Below are 26310 nucleotides of genomic sequence, written 5' to 3' on the forward strand. Positions count from 1 at the left end.
AAAAACGATAAGATAAATGGATGTGAAATTTTCACAGTGTATTAATGTTTAATGTTTAAAATATAAAATAAATTTTATCGAATCACAAGAATCCCGGTCCAATTTGTAATTATAGGTAAAAATACAGTCATCCGTTTGCGAGCTCTATGTTTGCTGTCGACACAATTCCGAGCCTCTCACTACTCTGAAACCAAAATGTGAGAAAGATTTTTAAAATATATGATTGCCATTATAGTCCGTACCAAAATGAAGGCAATGAAGCCAAGTTTGGAGAAATAATGACTGTACAAGAAGAAAGTATCGAAAATGAAACTTTTCCAACTTGTAATCATGTTAAAAAAAAATAAATAAAATAAAATATAACTGTGTTCGAGATAAGGGCGAAAACTCTATACATATCTACATATGTATATTGTGTAAAAATTTCAATTTATTCGTTTCAGTAGTAGTTTTTGGATATTCGTGTCGACAGTTTAAGAAAATGGTGTTTCCAGATAAACACGGGCTAAAGTTCTTCTTATATGTACTTTCCATATAGATAGTAACAAATTTATACTTTGAACATTATACACCGTGAATACACTGTGAAAATTTCATGTCTACCGATCCTACCGTTTCTGTTAAAAAAAATTCGTAAAAATAGCCTTGAAAACTGCCTGCTCCGCATGTGTAAAATTCCCTCAAAGCCCGGATACACAGAATAACTTGAGAGCAACAAACAAATTGGAGCCAATCGCGGTGGAATATTTTTGGACCGTAGAAAGAATAAATCAGTTTTGACCAAGTCAATTTCCTCATCGCTTGCGTCACGCTATTCAAGTTTCTCCGCGTTATCTAGGCCCTTAGACGCGCGAGCAGCACTTTCGTCATTTTTCCACATGCACCTCTTCCTGCTTCTGCGCGTAAAAGAAGAGGTGTACGACACAGCACAGCAGCGTGCGATTCGCGCGCGCCGATACGCGCGATAAACGCCGAACAGGGAGCATCGGAACTGCGTCGCGCGCCGCGCGGACGCGTGTCCCGCGCGACAGCGCGATTTCCACGAATTTCCCTCGTCTCGTCGTCGTGCAAATACTCGGTGTGTAATAAGGAGGGACGACGACGGTCTCTTTGCGGGCGCTAATAATACGGCCAGCCGATATATTTCGAGCGAGCCTGCGTGCGAGCGAGCGAGCGAGCGTTCCGCTCGCGCGGAGATCCGCCCACGTATCGCCGTTTCGTTCTAGCTTAAATCCCGAGATGATTTTAGTATCCCGCCGGTTCTCCGCCTAATCGCACGTGTGCGAGCAGCATTGCAGCGTGCCGTCTTCTCGCGCCTGCATCCTTGTTATTTCCCTCCTTCCCCCTTGCTCTGGAGAAACGTGGTCTTTAACGAACGATTTTCGCGCGCGATCTCCTTCCTCTCGTGACGTCCGCGAGTCCTCAGGTTTCGCGCGGCAGATCGCTCCTGCGATCATCGTCGCATCAACCTCGCGCGAGGTCCTCCAACGACCTCCCGGGTCGACTTCCTCTTGTCCCGCGGCAGGTCGCGGCAGGGGAATCGCGGTCGTGCCGGGCGCGGAGAAACGTCAACGACGTCGTCGTCGTCTTCGTGTCTCTCTTGTTCTGTGCCGAGCGAGTACTCTCGCGGGAAGGGGGGGGATTCACACCCCCTCGTACGATCCCTCTAGTCCCCCGTCGGCCGACCGATTTCCGTAGTTGTCGGCGAATCTCGCGAGTGCGCCATTACGGAGAGGCCCGAGGAGAGCGCCCCTGCAGCAGCCAACGCAGGGGTACTACCGGCCATATACGTGAACGACGGCTACGTCGACAGGTAAAGGACCGCTTTGTTGCGGAAAAAGATGGATCCGCCTCGTTAATCCTTTTCATGCTTCTCGCTTCGTCGGCCGTCTCTCCGCGCGCGCGCGAGGCCGCTCTGAAAAGATCCCAACGCGATTCATCGTCGTGGCGTCAGCTGCCGCCGCGCTGTGTTACCCCGCGCGGTGTGCTGTGCCGCTGTTGCGGGCACGCTATCTCGGACGGCCAGACGATCGCCTGGTAAATACCGAATGATCAGAGGCGCAGGACCGGGGATATGTGCAGGTCGCGCGCGCGGAAGCGTTTTCCCCGCGAGGCGACAGCTCGCGCGGGAACGCGCGGAAAAGCGGAGGCGCGGCGGCGCTCTTTTGTGCTTAAATACGTTGAATAAATCGACTGGGCCGCGTCCGCGCACGACCGGCTGTGCTCAAATGCACGTTGGATAAATTTATCGCCGTCGACACGCGGCTCTTTGTCGCGTACGAGTCGTAGTTAAACGCGCGGTCAATAAATTTCTCGCCGCGCGGACGCGCGTCGCGCGCGCGCGCGCGCGCGTGCGCGCATTAAACGCGGCAAATGAATTTATCGCTGTTGCTTGAGATACGTGACGGCAACTGCCGGCGTTATTTTTCGTATCGAATTTATCAGCGGGAAGACTCCTCCTCCTCCTCGTCGCGGTACTTTATTCCCGCTCCGTATCCGAGCGCCGAATTCCCTCGGACTATTAACGAAGCTCGTGCTCGAGCTGTCGAGTATCCCGCGACGCGTTCTTGTTCATGATCTCGCGGCGCACGAAGGATATTCGTGCCGGGGCAAGCAGGGCGTACTTGATTATTGCGGCCCGAGGCGCGCCTCGGCCGGTCCTTATTCCGCCTTCGGGATCAGACGTGCCGGCGTTATTTGAACAGGCCGTCGCAATTTATTTGGCCGATCATTCTCGTTAATTATGCAGTTATGCGCCACGGTCGAACGAGCTCGGCTCGCCGTGTGCGTCGCGTGTGTGTCTATCGTAAAAGCACCGAGCGATCCGCAGCCTTGAAGACGCTTAACGGCGGCCGAGCGAAAATTCCCCCGCCGCCGCCGCCGCCGCCGCACAGTGGATCGAAACGGTGAAAAAGCTGGACATCGAGCCAAAAATAAAAAAAATTCGAATTTCACAACTTCATCTACTAGAATGTATTGTAAAATAGTTGTAATATATGATACGAATGCAGGAAATATTAAGTAACGAGTAATATAGATACCGTAAGCGTCTAAAGTCTCGAGTTTCTGTGATAAGTAAAATGTGTTAAGCACAAGTCGTCCATTTGTGTTCGCTGTATTTTATATAAATAATTATCGATCCTATGGTACACAATTCAATGGTTCTTCAAGAACATTTTTATCATATCCGTTGCCGGATTTTGTTATATCTTACGCATTTTTCTCTATGATGAATTAGAACGAAATCGTAACTCAACTCACACATGTTTATTGAATAATTAAAAAAAATGTTCATATTTGTTCAAGATCTACTAAATAGGACTTAAAGAAACCATTCATATGGTAAAAAGTCCGTATAGGTTTCAGCTGCGATCTCGTGCGATCTTTTCTCCTATACCTTATCGTATATAGTGGATAGAAAACATCTAACTTATTATGTACACGAATTGTACACGAATGAAAATTCGATTCGGAGACAGAATTTCGCCCAGAAATCATTTGTAATGAAAATTTCAGTAAAATTTCTGTTTATATATTTCCATAATATTTTTATAACAATATTTTTTTCTTATTGAATTTTAAATATTCCTGTTTGGTTTCAAGTCAGCGTCACATGGATAAGAAACAAGATATCAATTTTTTTCAATCTGTTGCAACGGATTGAAAAAGAATCGCAAAATTTCGAGTAGTTCTTTCGTTTAATCCAGTTCCATTCATACACATAATACGTAATCAAAGGATTTGCGAAGAACCTCTGTGCTGTATCGTTATCCTTGGCTGTTTTCACGAATTTTGCTTCACAAAATCCACTAGTCTTGCAATTTTTTCTTGTGTTTTCATACAGATTGTTTAATCTTAAAATTTTCAAAAATATGTAACAAATATTTTATTGAATTTCTCTGCAAGAAGATTTGATATAACTTGCCCAAGGCTAGCTTGCTCCTTACCTTCACGTGGTGCTAGTTGTTGAAACCGAATAGGAACACTGTATATTCATATACCATGGTATATTCGTTACAATACTATTATTATCAGAATGGTATACGAAAACATTATAAATAAAATATTTTATGAAAATTAATTTCATTCAAACTTATTTCTGCACAAAATTTTGTTTCCGAACAGAATTTTAGTCGATGTCCACAGAATTTGAAGTTTCGATCCACTGTGTGCGGCGATAGAAGACAATCCATTGAAACATTTTTTATTTTATTAATAAATAGGGTTGAGAAAAAATTGTCCAGCACATGGATTCTATGTAAGTTTTTCCCGTAGAATTGAATGACGCTATCAGTTTCCTGGCACCTCGCATTTTCAACGAATTGTTTAAACAATAATTTTTTAAACATTTGCAAAGTTAATTTTTTGTTTACGAGTAATCGTCTTTTGACCAAATGTCTTCATCCCAATATTCAGCTTTCCGCTAATTGCTATATTTTGCCTGCAAAGTACGATGTCCGCATATCCCTATGTTTCGTCCCGCTGTGCGTCCGGCTGTAAAAAGAGCGCGGTCGCGCGCGACGATGCTGTAAAATATATTGTAAGACGCGTTTACGACGCGCCATGTTTTCCCATTCTCTCTCTCTCTCTCTCTCTCTCTCTCTCTCTCTCTCTCTCTCTCTCTCTCTCGGCCGCTAGTTTTAGCGCTTTCGCGAATTGCTCGCTCGTTAGCGTTCTCGCAAACGGAGAGACGGGGCGATCGCGCGTCGCGAACCCGCGAAACCCCTTCGTTCGCAATTAGGGTCGATCCGAGGAAATCGGCCGGCGACGGTAAACGCGAGGCCGCGATCATCGCCGTCAATGTGTAAAATCGCGCGCCGGCTATTTCGGGATCGGCCGATAACGAGCGAGTGCGCGCGCGTTTAGCCGCGCGCGATTATAATGCCATTAGAAAGTCGCGCTTCGGCGACTTGTCGCCGGCCGATTCGCCGAGACTCGAAGTCGCGTTGAATCGCGATTGACCCTCCGCCGTCGGGTCGCCCCGGCAATGGAAATGGGCGATTCACGTTCTGGCACGGTCTAAACGCGCCGCTATAATTAGAGCCGCGAAGGACGAGCTCTCTGTCGCGCCTTTGTCCACGAGATTATCTTGGGGAGGGGGGGGGGAGGGTTACGAGCCAGCGCGGTAAATCGTCCACGAGCACAACGGGGACGACGCTGAAAAGAAGATCGCTGCGCGCGCGATCAACGATCCGGCTAACTCACGTATATTTCGCGAGATACACCGGCTCGCGGCTCTCGCAGCTGCACTTCCGTTTACGTTGGACGTAGCGTGGGTAAACAATGGGGTGTAGTTTGCACAGGCTGAAATATTCAGGGAACACTCAAAGACAGAGACAGAATCCTCGGCGAGTACGTCCGCGGATCTATACAACACTCGCGCGAGCTGTACGCCTGTCTGTCAGCGCTGTCCAAACACTGCCAAAAGACCATGCGAGATCGCGCTTGTCCTCCGATGCTCGTCTAATGGCAGTCGTCATGAACACACACACACACAGAGGAAAAAACTTGGACGATTCTAAGTCCTGGCAGAGGGAACGTCGCGGCCACTTTCCACCAATTCCGCGACATCCTGTATATAATTTAGTCGACCGGCCAACGCGGACTCGTGCTCTATATAGAGCAGGCTCGGCTAACAACCAGAAGGCCGAGCTGATCGCTTGACGGTGAATATTGAAGAAAATGTCGACGGAGATTGACTTGGCCCAATTTGTTAATAAGCTCGTGCGTGTAATGAGCCGCGTCACGCTAAGGCGATCCCGTCGTGTGAAAGTTATCGTCGAGCCTCTCGATAACACTATTAGAAAAGGCGCTTGGAAGGTTCGGTCAAGGAGGGAGGCGAGGAGGAACATTACCAATTGCGAGGACGCGATAGGTTTTCACTTTGGTTTTCCCTGACCGCGAAGTCGCTCGTTTATCATCGCCGTCGTTTTCACGGCCGGTCATTATCATGGCTGCGCTTACGACGTTGTGATCCAGAGAGAGAGAGAGAGAGACGCGGTCGTGACGACTTGATGAGCTAAATGGAGCCATCTCGACGTTACTCAACGGCATTCATCCCCCGCTGGAGCGTGCTCGCGATCCCGAAGCGGGAATTGGCGGCTGTCGCTCGAGCGCGCGCGCGCGCGCGCGCGCGAGGTATCCTCCTGCAGGATCTGATTCTATAATTCCTCCAGTCAACGGTTCATCGATTCCATATTCCATTCCGCGTGTCGTCTCGCTCTGATTCGGCGTGTCATTACGCGTCACGTCACGATCGCGGAATTATTGTATTATAATACTTGATATCGAGGTGCACCTCGGCGAACCTCGCGATCCGCAGCTTCGCGTTCCGCGCGTCGCACGCGCTCATTTCGCGGCCGAGGTCCCCGACGGAGAAACTTTCTATTGTGTCGCCGCACGATAGGCGGAAGCTCGCCTGTTCCAAACGGCATGTCTGGTCAGTGGTCTGGTCATCGTATGAGAACGCGACGGTTTACTTAGCCTGAGAAAAACCGAGCGTCACGAGCGTGTACGCAATCGCGTGTAAATACGCGCACACGGATTTGGACGCGTGGTTATCGCAGGTATATGTGCGTGCGCGTGCGTGGAAAGAAAAGACGCCCGTTCATTATCAGGAAGCGCCGAAGGAGCGCTCGCTCGCTCGCGCGCGATAATGACGGCGGAGACGCGGGCAGATATGACGAAGCGTCGGAGCGGAGTTAATTCGCCGGCGAAACACGCGAAATATCGCCGCGTCTGTCGGAGAAGCCGCCGGAGCGTGGCGGTGCGCCGACTCTTTGCGCATAATCTCTCGAATGCGCCTCCTCGTCCTCGCGATGGATTCGCGATTCGCGGATTAGGCGCGCCGAGGATACGTTTCTCTCCGAAGCGAGCGCGACTCGCGGCGCGCGGGATACCTTGCGTTTCTTTGTATCAGAGACGAGAGCGGCTCTCTCGTTAATGGCTCAGGCTAATTGACGGTGATGTCGGTCGATGCGACTGTATCAGTGGCGCACGCCACTGGTGATGTCGAGGTAACTGCTGCGCACGCGGCACCTCTCTCTCCGAGACGCTTGATCTCGGTTGTTAATGATTTGAGGGATCGTTTGAATAATTGCGAAGATTTCACTCTGCAAGCGCATGGAGCGACCGCTCGAAAGTACAGGACCGCTTTTGAGAGTCCTCCACGCTCCGCGAGACGCGCTTGGAGTGCGCGGAGGATTCTTCTCGTCAATTAAACCCCCTCCCCCCCCCTCCCCTCCCCTTCCCTCCCCCCGACGTGTGTGCGGTTGAATATGAATAATGTGGGCGCTTCCCTCGAATTTAAGTGGACTTGTTCGTTAGACTGGATTGCGTTCCACTTGTCTCGCTGGATTTAGTTAATCTGATTAATTGAGCTGATGAGAGTCTTTCGGCCGATTTCAGCGGATTATTCACACGCGCGCGCCGCGTGTGCCTCTCGCTCGGCAATCTCGATATTTTCGACGCAGCGCGCTCCTGCGCGATGAATACTGCAGCGTCCTTTAAACGATACATCTGCCGCTCACTACTTCTCATCGACGTACGTATCGGCAACGGCATTTGATCGCGTAGTTGCGTTAATTAATTAAAACTCGATAGTCTACCGCGAGCTGCTAATTGGAGCAGCCGCGAAACCAACTGTGCACACGAGTGGATCGCGATGAGCGTTTCCGTTATCTCGACGGGGATTAAAAGCCGCCGACAGCTGTTTAGGAGCGCCAAAATTGCGTCTAAAGTTTTCGCCCCCTCTCAAGTAAGTCGAGAGCTCATCGATTGTCATTCCTTGAACTTGAGCTGCGGCTTGTCTGTCGCGCGGTTCCTAATTAAAATGGGGGGGTTCTCTCTCATGGGCTCAAAAAAATCGATTTCTTTTTTTTTTCTTTTTTTTTATTCTTTTTTTTGTACTTTTTTATTTGCTACTTGTGTGTAGAATACTCCTGTGAGAGGATTTTCTGAAATTCATGGTTTTAACGGAGCTACGAGCTGAAATACGTTAGCGCGCACGGCCGTTGTTTAAGTATATCTAAACTTTCAAATGCGTTTTTTCTCGAAACCCCCCTTAACGCAGTATATTTAAGTCTTGCAAATATGGCGGAGATGAGTCAAGAGAGAACGCGCGGGCATTTCTTTCGACAACGTTCCTCGCGTGACAAGCAACATGCAAGCATCTCGAAACTACTTCGTGGACTCATCGACTCCGCGAGTCTTATCCGGAGTACTTTAACGTCCAAATAGGAATCTCATAAATTTTGATCTCGTAGCACACACTATTCGGAGAGTTGTGTGACGTTTTCTTTCGAAAAGATGCGGCTATTTAAATCACGTGTTATTGAACGATATATTAATCAGTATTTCAGAGATCGATCAATCAACGCGCTCTCGCTGTGTTCCTAAATATTAATACACTTGCACACGCGTGTACGTTCGCATCTGTTCAACGTCTGGAGTTGTTTATGCATATCGTTTACGTATCGTATACGCTGATGCAACGAACGACGAGGACGCGATTATTTTCCTAAAGCAGTGCTTCCCAATCTCTCGACGGCGCTCGTCGACGGTCGATACGATTTGCCGAAATATTTCGCGCGGCCCGGAGAATTACGTAGGCAGTCTGAAAAGTTCTCGACCTGACGCGCATACATGGCATTAGAAACTGGTCGAACTATAATTGTATCGGAAAGTGGCATCCCTGATATAAACCCATTTTAAAAATTTTATTCGATCTGTCTAATCATTCGAGTAGTAGCACCAGTTGAAAAAGCTTTGCGCAAGATGGGTTTATATTGAAAAATAAAACATATTTCACGGCAAACCAAATTTTCTTCCATTGTTAGGCTGGCAACTTTTCAGACTGCCGTCGTATTTCTCTAGATAAAATAACGCGTGCGTGCGTGCGCGCGTGAGCGGCCTTAGCTTTTGAATTTTGCTGAAATTGTCGCGACAACCCGGATATTTTTTCACGCATCATCCGCTTGTCTGTTTACAGCCTGAGCGAATGTTACTTCGCGGGAAAAGGCGCAGCCCTGGTTTTGCCGCCGAACGAAAGGGCTCGGCCCTCCAGGCGAGTCTCGGCGGCAGGATGCGATATCCAGCAGCACTTGCAATCCATGTTCTACCTGTTGAGACCCGAGGAGACTCTGAAGATGGTGAGTACGAAACAATTTCCGCGAGATCGTGGTTATTAGATTTCCACGGGTGAACGACAGACGCGCGCGCGCAACCCTTTCTAGCTCGGCGCGCGGCGGCACGTTTCCTCGTGAGAAGCGTCTCAGAATAGACCTTACTTCATGCTCTCTTGGCGATTCGCGCAATTTATCTCGCGGAGGCCAAGCCCGAACAAACAAATGATACGTTGCATATAAACTGTATGGAATTATTCCTTAGGCCTGTAATTTATACAGGCGGTTATAATTATCGCGAGCGTACCTTCCCCTCGTACTTGAGGAGAGGAGATTTTTTATCCGATGAGAACTCGCGTGTTCTCCTTGATCCTTCGCAAAAAAATCCTCCGCTTCGTACACCTCGCCGTCGCGTGACGTCTATATAAATCTCTGGCCTCGCCGACGGACAATTCGACGGCGAGAAGCGATTTCGAAATGACCGACTCCGAGCACGTGTCTTTCGCGCAAACGTCACACAGAGCCGCGCACCCGAGCGGAACAACGGAACGAAGTACTACGCGGCCGCTAAAAATATTTCGCGGATTCCGGGAATTGGCGAGTCGCAAATTGGCAGCGCGCGTCGGCCATGTGCGATGGCGGCGACGACGACGACGGCGGCATCTGCTCGCGCGGCCGACGGACGGACACTCAGTCGAGTACCTCGTATCTCGACGGGCTTTTTCGCGATCGAGTCGCTACCAGCTCTTGCGCGATTCACGGCGGGATAATTTCGCGCGGAGTCACGTTTCGGCGCGGTTACCACGCGAGGCCGTTGGCGGAGACCATGTGGTCTCCCTAATGCGCGCGTTCGAGAAATTGGCAGCTTGCGCGCCTTCGCTCTCGCGCCTTCGTCGCTCTTGCGCGCTCCACTGCGCGTCGGGGATACGCGTTGAATTACAGCGGTTTTACCATTCCGCTTCGCATGGCATGGCCGCCGCCAGGACGACGGAACGACGGAACTCGCGCCGGAGCCCCGCGTGTTCGAACAAGCGGTGAACGCTGCTTGCTGCTGCACTCTGCCCGTCCGCGCCGCCGCGCAGTCTTGATGAGGCTCGCGAACTTGCCCCGAAATATTCGCCGACGTCACTCGCCGCGATCCTCCGAGCCAATTCTCTCTTATCGTCGCGCTTGTCGCGTGCGAAAATCGAGCGGATTTATTATCAACGGTGGTCTGTGCGTTTTCTCGCTACCTGGAACTTGCCGACCCGCAGTCTACTGTATCTTTCCTTGTCGGTTTGATTTTCGGTGTGGCTCTGGATGCTTGATTAGGTAGAGATACGGCCCATCCGTATCCATTTTCCGGTTCCGGTAATTTTGAGGTGGTTTGTCAAAGAGAGATCATCGCCCGGAGCGACGTTGCGAAGGTCTCAGTCCGCGTTTGTTGTTTATCTCAATGAGTGGAATGCAATTTTCTCACATTCCATGTAGACTACGCGCTTTTGTGTCACGCCGAGAATAAGTTGTTTTTGTTTACCTTTCTTATTGAAATCAGCTGATCGGACGATGATTTGCTTTCTCGTTGTTGATATTTTCCGCGAGTTGGAAATTGCGCTCTAGCGAAGACGAGTCTTTAAAGAACACAACATGTCACAGTGTACATGTAACAATAATAATATAAATACGCATAATATAAATACACGAACGGGCGAAGCCCCTCATGTTCTTCAGCATTCACGTCAACTATAAGATTTTTCAATCTTTCTCTATCGATAATTTTTCGACAAGCGAAAAGCTCCGGTCAAGATCTTCGCAATATTATTCATACACAGTGATGAGCGTAATAACACAAGTAAAAATTATTGAAATCAGCGGATGGCCTTTATTTCTGCAAAGTTACCACCCGGTTACCACTCCACAATACCCGTTGATCCGAAACAAAAAAGAGCGTACACATCACTCGAATCTCGTACGTTTCGTCGGCGCGAATTTTACCGATCGACGGCCGACGACGACTCTTGAAACTATCACGCGTACTTTTGTCTCGATCGATCGTGTTGTGCGTAAACGTTTACACGTCGGCCACGCGGTGTGTGCGCTGCGTGATTAATGCCCGCCGAGTTAATTAATGCGCTTCACCTCTCTTCTCCGCGCGTCAGGCAATTAACACAAGTCGCGGAAATTTTCCTTCCCCCTAAGACACGGGGACTTCAATTTCCTTTACGGACAACACGGAAGCGCCGCTCCGCCGTTATATTCTCCTCCGTGCACGAGGAAGTTCCGCGTAGCCTGTAATATTTCCGTCAGAGGTTCTTAAAGTAATATATCCACAACAACGGCTCCGAACAATGCGTTCTCACATAAAATACGAGAGATGTTTTCGCCTCGCGGTCTCCCTTCGTTTAATCAAAGCATCCGAGACTCGCGATTACCGCGAAGTTTAATCTCGAAGATTAAAAAGCCGCAAGGAGCGCTTTTCCTTGAAATTCTCCCCGCTAAGAGAGAACTCGCTTAAATCAATTTTATATGTCGCTGCGTACATCGAATTTTCGACAAATTACACAATCTTCCTGTCCCGACTAGAAATTTATCCCATGATCCATGGATCAGGTTAACCTCATTTGGACATTAGGTCCCAATAAAGTAATACTATCCTAGTAAGTCATATAACGCAGCGTGGATATCAGGATCTTAGTAAGGATTCATAGTCAGGGCTTTATTGAGTCACCGTATGGAATCCTCATTATGTTTTTTCTTTTTTTCAAATTACGGCTCCTGATTACTCGCCACGGCTATATTGGATGATGACATTAGGAATAAAAAATGACACGCTGAAAATTCTTTCATGTCACTTCCAAATAAAAAGATATTTGCATGAAATAATATTTTAGATCGCTTGAGCATACTTGTAAAATGTTACGAAAAAGAAACAAAATGAATATCATAAAGTATCACAAGGTGACAAGACATAAAGTACATAAAGTGTTAAAGAGAAAAGTTGCATGTCACATTAATTTTACAACTATTTATTGACTGCTAAAAAAAGGATAGTTTCTATAGCATTTTACAAATATATTCAAGTGATCTGAAGTGTTTTTTCAATGCAAACATCTTTATATTTCGAAATGACACCCAAAAGTTGTTTTGTTAAAACTTGACAATGCAAATCATATTAGATACAATGAATAAGATCCCGACAAGAACCTGATCAACCGAACCGAATATTATATCATACACTAGGTTGGTACATCAAGGTCCTAATGTGGACCCAATCATTATAATCTTATAATCATTACAACCTTATAATCATTACAACCTTATAAAGGTCTTCCTTACTCATTTGTCGTTAGGACATTATAAGGACTGACTTACTTAGGATTACCTTTCATTCACCCTATTAGCTCCTTATCAAAGTGAGATGAACCTGATCAAAATTTCTAGTCGGGACACTGACAAAAGTAAACGAGATATATTTATCTATCGGATTGGATTTATGATTTATCGGACGAGCGCGCGAAAAGCGCGTGCTTGATACGCTCAATGAGCGATAATTCGCCGTTTCGTGGGTGGAATAATCATAAGCGCTCCGACTAGGAGCTTACCGGGTCGAGCTACAAGGGAACGAGAGAAACAACTTGCGATCTCGAAACGCGCCGCGTAGCTCCGCCGTGTCTGCCGCGCGACCGTGCGCGGCGACCTGGAATTTTCCACGTGGGACCGTTTCGACTCGGTGCAGCCACTCGGTGGCGGCGCGACGATGTCGCGATGTGGCGGGACAGTCGCGAAGTGGGCTAAGCGCGACCCACATGCGCGGGTCGTCGTCGCCGCCGTCATCGTCGTCGTCGTCAGCGAAGGCGACGCATTTGAGGTCGCGGCCGATGAGCAACGAGCGCTTCCGGTCGGTGAAGCCGCGAAGAGTGAAGAAAGGCGCGACGTCGTGTGTGTGTGTGTGTGTGTGTGTGTGTGGGAGGGGGGAGGGGTTTTTTGCGCTCGCGAACACGATTGCATTGATAATATTAGTTGGAAAAAGGATTCCTTCCTCTTTTTCTTCGCATATTAGGTCACACTTGAGATTCATACGATCCGGCTTTGAGAGCTGTATATATAGAGATAGGGGAACTTTCTCGTGTTGGGCGTGTCGTTGAAGAGAAGAGATGCTTCAGAGTGCGGTTCGATGCCCTCGTAAGAGTACGATCTCGAGTATTACGCGGAGGGAAAGTTGAGCAAATAATTAAGAGATCGATTTACTTGGGGAAGTATCGGGGGAAAATCTCCGGGAATTCTCTCGCGCTCCCCACGTGATAATCCAATTCGACGCCCCGCCGCGCGTAATGTATACGTCCCCACACCTGTAACTCTCTCGCGCGTGTCCACGCGCGCGAAACGAAACGAAACTTCACTCGGAGCAACTTCTATCGGACACTCTCACCAGCCGCTCTCAGCGTCCGTCGTTTGCATGATCCGATCGGCCAATTTGGGCGAAAGCGCTGGATGACTGTACTTCTCTCGCCGATCGATCGTACTTTCCGCCGAGGCATTGTTTTCTCAATCCGCTGCTGCTGCTGCTGCTGCTGCTGCACTTTGCGGCCGCGCGCGCGCGCGCTGCCGAGAAACGTCGAGTGCGAAGAGCGAATGCGACATGCGCGAATTTGCAATTCGACTTGGGGATTGGGGGTAAGCCCCTAGCTCTAGAAAAAGTAAGTCGCGCTAGCAGAAAACCCTGACCCGCTTCGGGACGACTCGCGAGCGTTCTCTTTCGGCGCGAGTGAAAGAGACGACGAGGACGAGAGAGAGAAAGAGAGAGAGAGAGAGAGAGGGGGGGGTCACGTTGTCTCGGACGCCGCAGTTCGCGACGTCGAGAGGGACGCGTAAGGGTCAAGGGCGACGCTTCGTTTTCCTGTTCTCTCTCCTCGCACCTCGACCGCCGCGCACCGGTCATCGCAGCTTTCGTCGATATCGTCAAACCGGATCGCTTATCGGGATCGATTGCCGGCGAAAGAAATCGCGTCGCGAGCGGATCGATTGAAGGTGGTCGGCATTCCGTGCATTTTAATCGCGCGATTCATAATCTCGCGATTAGGCGGGTATCAGGTGTCGAGTCGTGGCCGTGCGGGAGAGGCTCTCTCCTTCTCCCCTCTCTCTCTCTCTCTCTCTCTCTCTCTCTCTCTCGAGCTTGATCCTTTCAATGGTAGCGCGATTTCTGTAGCGTGCGCATACTTTTATATCGTACATTATATATCGGCGACTTTATCTTGCGCAATGTATCGAGAGAGGTGTGGTATTAGTGCCGTTAGCACACACGAACAGTACTTTCAACGCAATCGGCCAGTAATATTCGTCCCGTGTGCACGTGTCGAGTTATTTATTATTTAAGATTTATCATACATTTGTTACATTCCCGATGGCGAAGAAACATTTGAAACGAACTCGCCGAGAGTGAGAATTAACGTAGAGCCAATATCTTGAGTCTGGGAGTAACTTCGACACACACACACACATACACACACACACACACACACACACACACACGCGCGCGCGCGTAAGCATATCACGGCGCATCGGCGTTTCTTTCGTTCGGCGAAAAGTCACACGAGGAACGGCTAAAACCACTCGGCCGCGAGTTCGCGAGAGCGGCTAATATCGCGAGGAGGCGGATAAGCAATAAAGTCGCAAGCTCATGATTCTGACCTTTACGACGGTATAAATCGCATTATAAGATAGGACCGCAGCGCGAGGATGTGCTGCAAAGGCTCGGGCCGCCGCGGCACCGCATTGTCATCTCGCTCTCGGTAGTTGAGCAATTCGCCGTGTTCATCCTCCAGGTCGAACGAAAAGAGAACGGAGAGACGCGGTGCGCCGGCGCGCGATAAACGCGCAATCCCCCGAGCGAAATAATATATCGCTCGTCGCTCGCCCTTTCGTTCTCTCTCTCTCTCTCTCTCTCCTTTCCCTCCGCGCCGCCTTCGTCTGCTTGCTGTGCCGCTTGGTCAGAATTGTCGCGTTTCGCGCGCGAGCCTCGATCTCGACGCAACGTCCGACGTATGCAGAAACGTCGTGCGCGTCTGTACGGTAGTACCGGATGCGCGATCGCGTTAGTAGATGGTCTCTGGAAAGAATATCAATGGCAGCTGGAAATGCTGCATCGATAATACAGCGCGCAGAGTGAGCGCAGTTAATCCGGCTTTTGTCTGACGGTTGGTCTCTTCTTAGAATTTTGTAGCTGTGCCGCGCGCTGATTTTGTCGCACCGAGAAGCGACGCTCTCGATACGAAAGTTTACGGTTTATTAAGTTATCTTCATTCATAGCTTTTCATTTATAACTTTTTAATGTGGTTTTAATGTGGTTGGAGCGGGAGAAAAACTACTTTTGGAAGCAAGATTAATGTGGTGGATTGTTTTCATATATATAATCATATGATTTATCATGTTCCAGTAATTTGGTTTAGATAACTTAATACAGCTGATAGTCATCAGTGTATCAGGCACTATGCAGCTTGATCAGCCTTCATAAAATCAGAATTGTAAATTTGTACATTTGACGAAAAAGATAAAGGAATATAAAAGTACAGGACCGCTTTGGGTAAATATATAGAAAAGGGTATATCTCACCGATATTTTTTATTTTGGAATATATTATATAGGATGAAATTCTGAGTGACTTTTTCTAATACAATTATATGGGGCTTATATCGCTTATAGTTTCTGAGATATTGGACTTTAAAGTTTTATAATTGTACGTTGAAATATATTGAAAGTAGAGGTAAATATATAGAAAGGGGTGCACTTCACCGGTTTTTTCATTTTGAAATATGTTATAAAGGATGAAATTCTGAGTGACGTCCTGATACAACTATATGGAGGTCGCTTATAGTTTCCGAGATATCTTAAAGTTTTGGAGAAGGAATTTTGATTATCCTGGAATTAAATTCCAGATATCATAAGCTGGGGTTATTTACAGTACAATCCAAACAGTTGATTCAAACATAGTGTTTACATAGAAATATACAGGAAACAGTACATATAAGCGGGAGAGGGCCTCCGCCCCCAAAAAAATCCTAACCTAACCTAACTTATTGCATCTTTATATTATTGTTGGGCGATATTGACAAGATCTCCTTAAAAGCCACAGCATCTAATTATATACAAATATTATAATAAGTTAAGTTGAGCCAGGTGATAGATCTAGAAGAGAACTTTTTTGCAACAGTGTCCAGAAATATATAAAGATGCAACAAGTTAGGTTAGGTTAGGATTTGTTTGGGGAGGAGGGGGCGGAGCCCCTCTCCCGCTTATATGTACTGTTTCCTATATTTAAAGTGAATGAAAACTGCTTGTCTACTTCAAATACATTCTCGACGTACAGTTATAAAACTTTAGAGTCAAATATCTCAGAAACTACAAGCGACCCCCGTATAATTGTATTAGGAAAAGTCACTCAGAATTTCATCCTTTGTAACATATTTCAAATTGAAAAAAATCGGTGAGGTGTGTGCACTTTTCTATATATTTATCCCGTTTTGAAATAGCAGGTACCGGCTGACATTGCGACGGCTCATGATTTTAACGGCTCGCGATTACGATTTAGCGTCTCGTTTTGTGCGCTCGAGTGCGTGCACGATATATCTCACGTGCGCGCGCGCGCGTGTATCTTTATTGTATCTTTATGTCATATTCTTTTACGCTCAAGTGAGTGCGTCGTTCGGCGGAAAAAGCGCGCTCGCACCGGATACGCACTTGTCGGTTACTTCGCGATGCATTAGTAGGCTGTGTTCCTCCTGCCGCGATGCAAATTGCCGCGGTGATAAATCGTTTATGATGCCGCTAACGTAACTTTAAATCGCCAGGAACATGCGATCGTCGTTACATATCGCGCGTTATCATTCCACGCTATTTGCGGCGCGTTCTTAAGCGACGGTCGTTTCGCGCAAATCGAAAAGCACGGCCGACGCGATAAGAAAGAAAAGAAGAGGAGGAAGAATCACGATTCTATTGCTCTGTCTCTCTCTCTCTCTCTCTCTCTCTCTCTCTCCTTCTCTCTTTTTCCTTCGCCATATAATCGGCAAATTCGACGATTCCCTGTCGTCGGGGCATAAATTCCGCGGTTAATGATCGATCATGGCGCTCTCGCAATCCCAATTATCGCTGTTTGGTGGTTCGGAAGAGAGAGAGAGAGAGAGGGGGGGGGTAACAAGAAACAGTCAATAAGACGCGAAACATATGGGATATGTGTTAATTGTGTTTTATGAGTCGTGAAACCGACCGGGACAATGCCGGGTGCGAAAGTTAAGGAGAGATCATTACGGATGACTGCATAGTCGTGCATTGGACGAAAGGTCTGGAAATATCTTTGGCAAATTATACTTCTCTCCTCCTCCCTCTTTCTCTCTCGACTGGAGATTAGTCTAGGGACGATTTTCATTCTTTCTGTTTCAACATGATTTTTACGATTAAATAATTACAATCTTTCGTACATGTCGGCAAAACTTTCAATTGTGCACATCTCTCTCTCTCTCTCTCTCTCTCTCTCTCAGAACGGTTTGCATCATAGCGTAATTATATCCGACGAGCAAATACCGCGATGCGAAATGTTAGCGGTCGTCGCGTTAAAGGTCGTGACGACAAAAGAATCGCCACCGAATAAAATTCCCCGTCGCGCGGTCATCCAGCGTGTGCGCACGAGAGAGAGAGAGAGAGAGAGAGAGAGAGAAGGCGAGATAAATGAGCGCCGTCGGCGTAATGCGAGTCTCGTGGAATTAATGATGAACTAGCGGCCGCAGCTGCTAGCAACGTTGTTGCGTCGCGGGCTCGTAAATATCTCCCGATGCGATTCTTCGCCGGGGAAGCGACTAGGAGTCCGGCAAAACGCGCGATCGCTCCTTTCCTCTCTCGCTCTCGCGCTCGCGGACAGACACGTGGGCGCTTTTATGGGCCGCGTATTGTTACCACCATGACCGTCGACCTCGTAAATCGTCTCGTCGATCGCGCGCGATTCCGAACTGCCGGTTACTCGATTACCATGGAAATGAGATGGCCATCGACAGCGGCCGCTAAAAAGAGAACGCTTCTTTCACGTGGATGAGGAAGAGCCGAGACCACACACGTGCTGCAAAGATCACTTTGAGTCCTGGCCGACCTGACGGACTGTAATGTATTACAATCAAAACGGCCCTCTTTGAGAGTTTCTCTTGTATACTTCGCAGCGTGTTCGCTATGTGCTTGGCTAAACCCGAAGAACTCGCGGCGGTCCCCTCTTCAGGGGACTTTTTTCCACTTGAAGAGACCAGGGAGTTCGTAGGCAATTTAACGCACTGAGCCTGCTATAAATATATGTCGTCTTACCGCTCGCAGGGAATTTCATGGATCTGGACTGCAATTTCTCGCGATAGCTTGTCTCATTCGCGTTATTCGATGCTGAAGTGTAATGTATAAAGGCAGGGAAGAAATAACGACAATATCGACGAAGCGAGCGATATCGCGCCGCGAGATTCTTGACGAAACACACACGAGTGTGTGACGTCGACGTTGACACGTTGACGTTCGTTGACAGCGATGAGAAAAGTTGTCGGTAGAAGCAGGAAAATCCGGCTCTCACATAATGAAAATGCAAAGTGGTTCTTTCCTTGTATCGATCAGTTTCGTTCAACCGCATATGAATATTGTGATTAATATAAAAAAAGTAATCCGGCATGTAGATTATCTCGCCGGCTCTCACGGCGATCGTTCGATTCATTAAAACCGTACGATCAATCCTCGTATCGACAAATCGATAGGTCGGCGGTATTTACGATGTGTGTTTACGATTCATCGAAGACGCCGCATAATTCCATAATTCAACACACAAGAGCGACATCATTCACGACGTCATTCTTGTCAAGATCGCGCGGAGATACAAAGAGCCGCGTGCGCGAAGCGCTCGTACGACATTTTTCCATTCGGCGATCGCTCGATGAAAAGTCCCCGCGGTTGTTCGCCGGCCAATTAGCGAGCGGAAGCGCGCGCTCGCGAAACTCCGCGGAAACGCGGAGTCGCGGATCGGCCATCGCTCGTTCAGAGGTTTGATGCCTCTCTGCCGGTGAAATCCGAAAGGGCGCACTGCAAAGAAACCTGCGGAGATTCCTCTCGCGGCGCGCGGCGGCCACCGCCGACGAGAAACTGGTCCCTACAAGGACAACGAGGTAAAGGGGCCGCGTGATTCGCTACAGGTCGTTTCGTCGACTTCTTTTCAGCAGGGCCCGTTACTTTTTACGCCCGTACTTAAACTTACGCGTTACCCGTCCGCGCGCGAGCGCGAGCCGGGGACAAGCTTTTATGCTTACGCGCGGTGAGTGTCAGCGACCCGACCGATCATTAACCTACAGTCGACTCGGCCACTTCCGGTGCTTTATAGCGCGCGTCTCGAGGTTTTCTTCGGCCCGGAATCGATCGCTTCCGATGGCAACTCGCCCCTGGCTCTGTGAATCCGGATCCGGAACGTGGGTCGCGCACCGACTAAGTCGCGACATCTTGACGCGTGGGCGTGGATTTCCAGTATGTCGGTACATTTCGTGGATATTCGCTATATTAATATATTTCGTGGATATTCAGCATATTCGAATATTTCGTGGATACTCTATATATTAACCCTTGTTGTGCACACTTCTGTAGAATCGCCGTATAATGGTTATACGACGGGGGTCTCTCGCGAGCCCAGCTACAAAAATGCGTACTGCAATGAAACCATTATTTTTTTCTCGGCTGGAAAAAGTTCCAGGATATATTTCAAATATATTTTTAAATGATAGCATCGTTTCTGTGAATAAAATTTGATCTCAAAAGGGAAAAAAATATTTGTGAAGCAAAAAAACACGAGAAATTACTTTTTCTTACTTAAAATATTGCAGCGAACGTGATTTTTAATGTCTTGTGCAGCAATTTTGAGGAAATACTCTCGATATATGTCTCTTTAAGAAAAAAATTAATACAATAGTAAGACTTTGAAAAAAGTTTCTCCAGACAGGAGAGTGTCAACTTCACTTCACAATCAGAATCGTACTGACGTTTAGATCATGGCGCATCGTGCTTGGGCTGAAAGAGGAGACACAGAACTAACAGTAGATAGCAGTACAAGTCCTATTTTTGAAGATTAACATACCATAAATCATCATCGAGAATCTTTGGGGTCGTTTTGACACCACCGTGCACAATAAGGGTTAATATATTTCGTAGATATTTAGTACATTATTACGGGAATACCGGGAGGGAAGTATCTTCGTATTTTAAAGCCTTCAGTTTCCGTGGTTGTAGTACGGGTTCTTCCCATTTTAATCCAGAATTAATTTAAATTCCAGGTTAGTTAACAACATTTCTTTTTATTGTGTGTATGTTTTATTCCGTTATCCCTAATAGTATATATATTTCGTGGATATATTAATATATCTCCTGGATATATCAATATATTTCTCCCGCGAATATTTTTTCGGTATATTTCATGAATATTCAATATATTTTATTATGTAACGCCCGATCGAGAAAGAGAAAGAGAGAGAGAGAGAGAGAGAGAGAGAGAGAGAGACACGCACGCGGCTCGCTCGCTCGCCCCGCTTCTCGGCGAGGAGATATCCTGCCGCTCGAAGATCTCCGCTGCTCTGTCTCGGAGTCGTTTTCACGAAACGAATCGCGCGCCGTCGAGCACGAGAGAAGACTGCGAGGGCGCGCGATCGTGGAACGTCCCGGAGAAATTCGAACGGGAACATACCGCAACGCACACGGTTCTCGGTCCTCGCACCTCGAAATCGAATCCGATCCGCCTCCGTCCAAATCGCCAGTCGGAGAATCTCCTTTCTCTCGCCGCGGACTCGCGACGAATCATCTCGTCTCCCACACGCGGCTTGGCCGCTCGTCTGAGGTTTCTTAAGGTCATTGTGTGCAGAGATCTGAATGTCGATTGCAACGATCGCTCTTGGGCATGCCGCGGAAGGTCGCTATGAGGGAAACTTGTCAGCGCAACCCCAAAACACGCTCTAGACTTGGCAGGTTTCGCGCGACAGGACCCGCGACGCGTATCGCCACCTCGCGGTCGGTGCCTCGCGAAGGAATTAACGGCCGCTGGAAAATGGCGGATTTTTCCCCGGGGACGAGCGGAATCGGCTCTGCCGGGGCGCGCGCGCGCGCGCGCGCGCGCGAACGTCGTGATTTATTTGGCGTTCCACGCCGTTGGCCGCGGCTGGCCGTCACAGGCCGCTGCACGTGGTCTGCATGTGGTTTTCTGCGAGCAACGAACGCGCCGAGTCGGGGTTCTTTTCGGCCCCGCCGCCGTTGATCCTCCGCCGCGAGCGAGACCGATCGCCGCGAAATTCGCTGCGAGACGCCACAGGACAGGAGGCGCGCGGCAGCGACGAGTCAATTCTCGCCGTCGGGTTTTTCGTGCTCGTCGCACGAAGAGGAAGAGGAAGAGCAACGAAAATATACTGGCTCGCCATTTTCGTATTTCGGAAATTATTATCGCCGCTACCGCGGACGGCGCGAGCGGTGGCTTCTTCGACGACGAGTCATCATTCTCCTTCTTCTCGCCTTCTCGCGGCGGTCTCGCGGCGCGAGGCACGACCCGATGATATAATTGACCGCCTCGAATTACAACTCGGCCAGAGGCGAGATTATCCGCGTGTAATTGTGCCGAGATTGATCGTCGCGCGTTGGCGTGCGGATAAATACCGCGCGCGCCGGCTACTTCCGGATTAAGCTGCGAATAGCGGCGCGATTTGTCACGCGGGTGAACGCTCCTCATGGTGCGTTCACGGCCCCGGCTCCGGCTCCGGCTCCGGCTGTACGTTACATCCCGTTCATAAATTGTTATCGGTAGTTATCCGCGCGCGTTCCTCTCGCGCCCGCCGCATTCTTCTCCGCCGTGGGTTAACAGTGGAGTCGAGGGCCGGGAACGACCGGTTTGCAATTTCCTGTGGAAATTACTTCGGATTCGTACGGCGATGCATTTTATGTTCCTGCGGACGTTGATTACAAGGGGATAAACTTCCGAGAACCGCGCCCTAATTGCCGTTAATTTCCACGCCAATAGTCTTCAAGTCATATGACATCGCGATTAGTGTTACACTACTCATTCTCAGATCAATATGTGCATCTTGATCCTTGTCTGTGTGATAATAACGAACGAATGTTTGTCGTAATCTAATCTTAAACCCGCTACAGTGTAGCCGCGCTCCAGCTTTGTACTTATAGAAAAGCCCACCGAGAACGGCGACATTCTTTCACACATTTTAATGATATCAGATGTATCATCACAGCACATAGACTTGTCGAGGGAAAATGCATTCAAGAGTATTAACTCGAGATCACTTGGAGTATTCTCGTCAAGATTCATGTTAACAGAGTAATTTTCTAAAGCTCACTCATTAGAAAAAGAAAAAGAAATATTAAATATTCTTGCCGTTAAATCATAACATTCTTTTCAACAATCTGATCTATTTCGATCGTTCCGGTAGAAAAAAGAAACAGGTGGCGTTTAATCGCCGCTGCAGTTGTAGTTTGAAGAGGCTCCGTCATTCCGAGTATCAGGAGAAAGAAATTATCCTAGGGTGCGGAGTATACAATGGCAGATAATACAATGGAAGAGACGAATAGCTCGGTCGCCGATTTAGGGCTGTAGGGGGAATTCCTCTCGACGCGGCGGCCGCGGCGATTTCGCGCGACTCGCGAGATTTCGGTGCGCCGCCGCGCCGGTGGATTACGATATCGTATCATGTGTCCGGCGCCGGCGTTCTCGGGGTTAGAAGGTCAAAAGGCGAGCGCGAGCGCGAGAGCGAGAGAGAAAGAGAGAGAGAGAGAGACCTGCTCGGCTTATCGTGCGTCTCATAAGTGTCACAATTGTCTCGGCCGGCTCATTGCACGACGACCGGTCACGACACACTTTCGTCACGGCCGTGGCACGTGACGCGAAACGACGCAATGAGCGGCTCCCGTGGTCGAGAGCCGGTGCACGTGACACGCCACGTCAGGTACACGAGCGGGACGGAAAATCGCGGTTCCGGTATCCGGTCGAACGACCGCGACGCGTCTCGCCATAGCGAGCGCCGCGCCGCGCCGCGCCGCGATAAATGGACTCTGCGAGTCGCGCGGCGGTTGTGCAACCGCGAGAGCGATTATCGAGCCAACCCTGTCATTAGAAAGCGCCTTTTCTAACGCTCCTGCAGCCTGATCTCGCGTTGTTACCGTGAACACTTCTACGCGGAATTCTACGGCGAAGCAGCAAAATGCGGCGAAAAAACGCCTCTGAGAGATCGCGGCGGAAAATACACGGGAAGTATCGGCTCGTATTCCACACGAGGGAAAGTAGCTAATAGCATACATTCGCGACAATTGTAGCAGATGTAGTGGTGGAAATCCGTCCACGGACCGAGCGATGGCAAGCGAGCGAGCGAGAGAGAGAGCGTGCGTGCGTGCGTGCGTGCGTGCGTGCGTTTCGGCGAGAGACTGAATTGTTTCTTGGAGCACTTAATTAGCACCTAATTTTCACATAATTTGTTTTCGATTTTACGTGTTGGTTGTACGTTTTTCTTACTGGAGGGGGGTTAAGTTAACGTTAAGGTAGTCTCCTCCCCCATTATTTTATTTTTTTTCTGCCACCCGGCCCTCTCCTGTATGGCCCGCCGACATTTAAGTGCGAATTTTTGCAAAACGGGAGGAGCACTTAATTCGACGTTTGGATATCTCAATAGTACGTGAAGAGACGAGTAATTTGATGCCATAGCCACGAGAGCACCTAATTTTATAATATTAGTTTTCTCTTGAACAGTCGACGTTGAGATGATACATTTACTTTGTTATAATCTTTGAGCGGTGCTATATTTTTAATATCTGAAACAATTGTTTCTTGGAGCACTTAATTAGCACCTAATTTCGACATTATTTGTTTTCGATTTTACATGTCGTACGTTTCTCTTATTTGGGGAGGGGGGGCTAAGTTAACATTAAGCTAGCCCCCCCTCCCCATTATTTTATTCTTTTTCTGCCAAACCACGCAAGCACCAAATTCGAGATTGTAGCACCTAATTAGCACTTTTGCACCTATTTTGCAGATTTTTTATTTTCGCTGGGGGGAGGCTAACTTAATGAAAGTGTTTCGGCGGTCTGTCGAAGCGACGCGAAACATTTCTCGCGCGTTAGCCGCTGCTCGTAAATCCGCTGGAATGTAACTTTGAACTTTGAGTGACACTTCAATTAGCCCGATCAGAGTCTTAAGCGGTCGAACCATGAGTAACATCGCGCATGTATGTCTCTCGCTCGGGACGGAGCTTGGCCTGAATGACCGAGAGTTAGAGTTCAGTGTGCAGAAATGTCGGGGTGTCCCGGCTACATTTTTTTTTTTCTTCTCAACTGGAAACTTCTGATGCGCGTTCTGTGTTCAACGGGCGAGTACACGGCCGTCCAATTGCGAGATTTATTCGATCGAGGCGCGCGAGGCTGTTAATATAAGACGGCGGGAATACGTTGCACAGATGCTGCGAGGGATGATCGATCGGTCGCAGCGAATCGATCGTGTTCCACATTACGTGTCCGTGATTGCGTAATTAACGCGGCGTCGGGCGACGCATCAGTCATTCGAACAGAGGCGCGCGCGCGCGCGCTATGAGGAGCTCGTCGGAGAGGTTCTTCTTTCCGCTGACAGAACGAGTACTCGGGATATACTCTGGCTACGTCATCGGTTCTTGCGTAACGCGACGCTATGCCAAAACGCGTGCGCGTTGCGCTTCTTCGTGACGTAATCGCGCTGCAAAAAGCGGCATCGGCATTGCGCGAGCCGAACGGCCGACTCGGCGGAAAAAAAAGAAACGCTTTGGAAGGATGTAGCGTAAGCATGTAATAAATTACCCCGAGGAGCGGGGGAGGGGGGGGGAAGAGGGAGATCCGTGCGGCAATCCCGGAGATTGATTCGTCCTGTAGCGAGGCGCGCGCGCTCGGCCGAGGTAACGAAGTGTGCCAGATGTTTTTGGTAAAAAAAGGCTGATAATTACGCGATTAGCCTTTCACTAAATATACACTCGATACATCCAGTCTTTCTTTCTTTCTTTCTGCGTCGAAAACAAACACGTTGTCCCGACTTTCGTCACTCTCCGTGCGTGTAATTTTTCAGCTGACACGACTAATCTTTTATTTTCCCCGCGGGGAAAAGTGCAAATGCGACGGACGTCTCTTAAGGTTCCACAAAGCTGCGGTCCTAATTTGATTATTATTTATTCTTACTGTACTTTATTCTTACTGGTTATTACTAGTTAATTTATTCAACTTGATGCAATAGATTATAAACTGTATTTGACCAAATTTTTTATTTAGAGCATGACTGAACAAAAAGAAACCGACACTCGAATCAACATATTCCTCCTCATATAAGAGGAAAATTAATTGACATACGAGGAAATCCTCGTGAAATAAGAGGAAAATAGAGTGATATCTCTGATAAATCTTCGATTCACTTGATTCGTTCACTTGAGTCGAGTTTATCGAAAGAGGAGGAATCCTTTTTCCGTGAGAGGCTTCTGTAAAAAGGCTCGGAATATGACACCATGGGAGAAATCACTTTACAAATAGAATACTTTTCTTTGTGGGTGGGTGGGAGCATCCTTGCAATTTTCGGGATATCCGTGATGTTTCAACGTGAAACGTAACCCGGGACATTGTCATTGTCCGAAATTGCTGGCGTTTCGACCTGCTAATTTGCCCGGCAAGTGCACCTGCGACTGCTCACACCTCCGGCCCGTGCACGCGGCGGCGGGTGCGATCTACTTATCGCGGTGCAGGTGCGGGAAAAATGACGTCACACACAGATCTCGTTCCCAGGAGTCGGCGCACACGCGTAACGGTATTGTGCAACGCGAGCGACAGCGCGAGTTAGCGCGATTAGCACGATCGAAACTATCTCAATGGCGCGCGGTGGATGCCGGCGAATCGCCGTGACAAAGTAATTATATACGCGCATTTTAGCGCGGCGCGAAAGCGCCGACGGCGGCAACGGCGCGGAATTGTTGAGGCGAGGCGAGGCGAGGCGAGGCGAGGCTCAGCACCGAGCCGAGCTCCGTGTTACGAAAAGTAATGACGCAGATCTTACGATCGAATTTTCGACGCGCTTCGGTCGTTACGTAAACGTTGCTTTTCTGCGCGATTCTCGCGGGCCGAACGAAGCCGACGAGATCTCGGAGAGAGAGAGAGAGAGAGAGAGAGG

The 26310-nt window shown here is 48.6% G+C and overlaps 1 protein-coding gene across 1 annotated transcript in view; it reads left to right on the forward strand.

Moving 5' to 3' along the window:
* The first annotated feature begins 246 nt into the window (after positions 1-246).
* ssh (Protein phosphatase Slingshot) overlaps positions 247-26310 on the forward strand; it is an 88226-nt gene continuing 62162 nt past the window's right edge. Inside the window, exons 1-3 of the mRNA XM_025302734.1 lie at positions 247-252; positions 1671-1813; positions 8990-9149. Of these exons, the coding sequence (XP_025158519.1) occupies positions 247-252; positions 1671-1813; positions 8990-9149 (309 nt within the window). The remainder of the gene's footprint in view (positions 253-1670; positions 1814-8989; positions 9150-26310) is intronic.

Source organism: Harpegnathos saltator, unplaced genomic scaffold (genome assembly GCF_003227715.2).
Source record: "Harpegnathos saltator strain DR-91 unplaced genomic scaffold, Hsal_v8.6 scaffold51, whole genome shotgun sequence".
Lineage (NCBI taxonomy): Eukaryota > Metazoa > Arthropoda > Insecta > Hymenoptera > Formicidae > Harpegnathos > Harpegnathos saltator.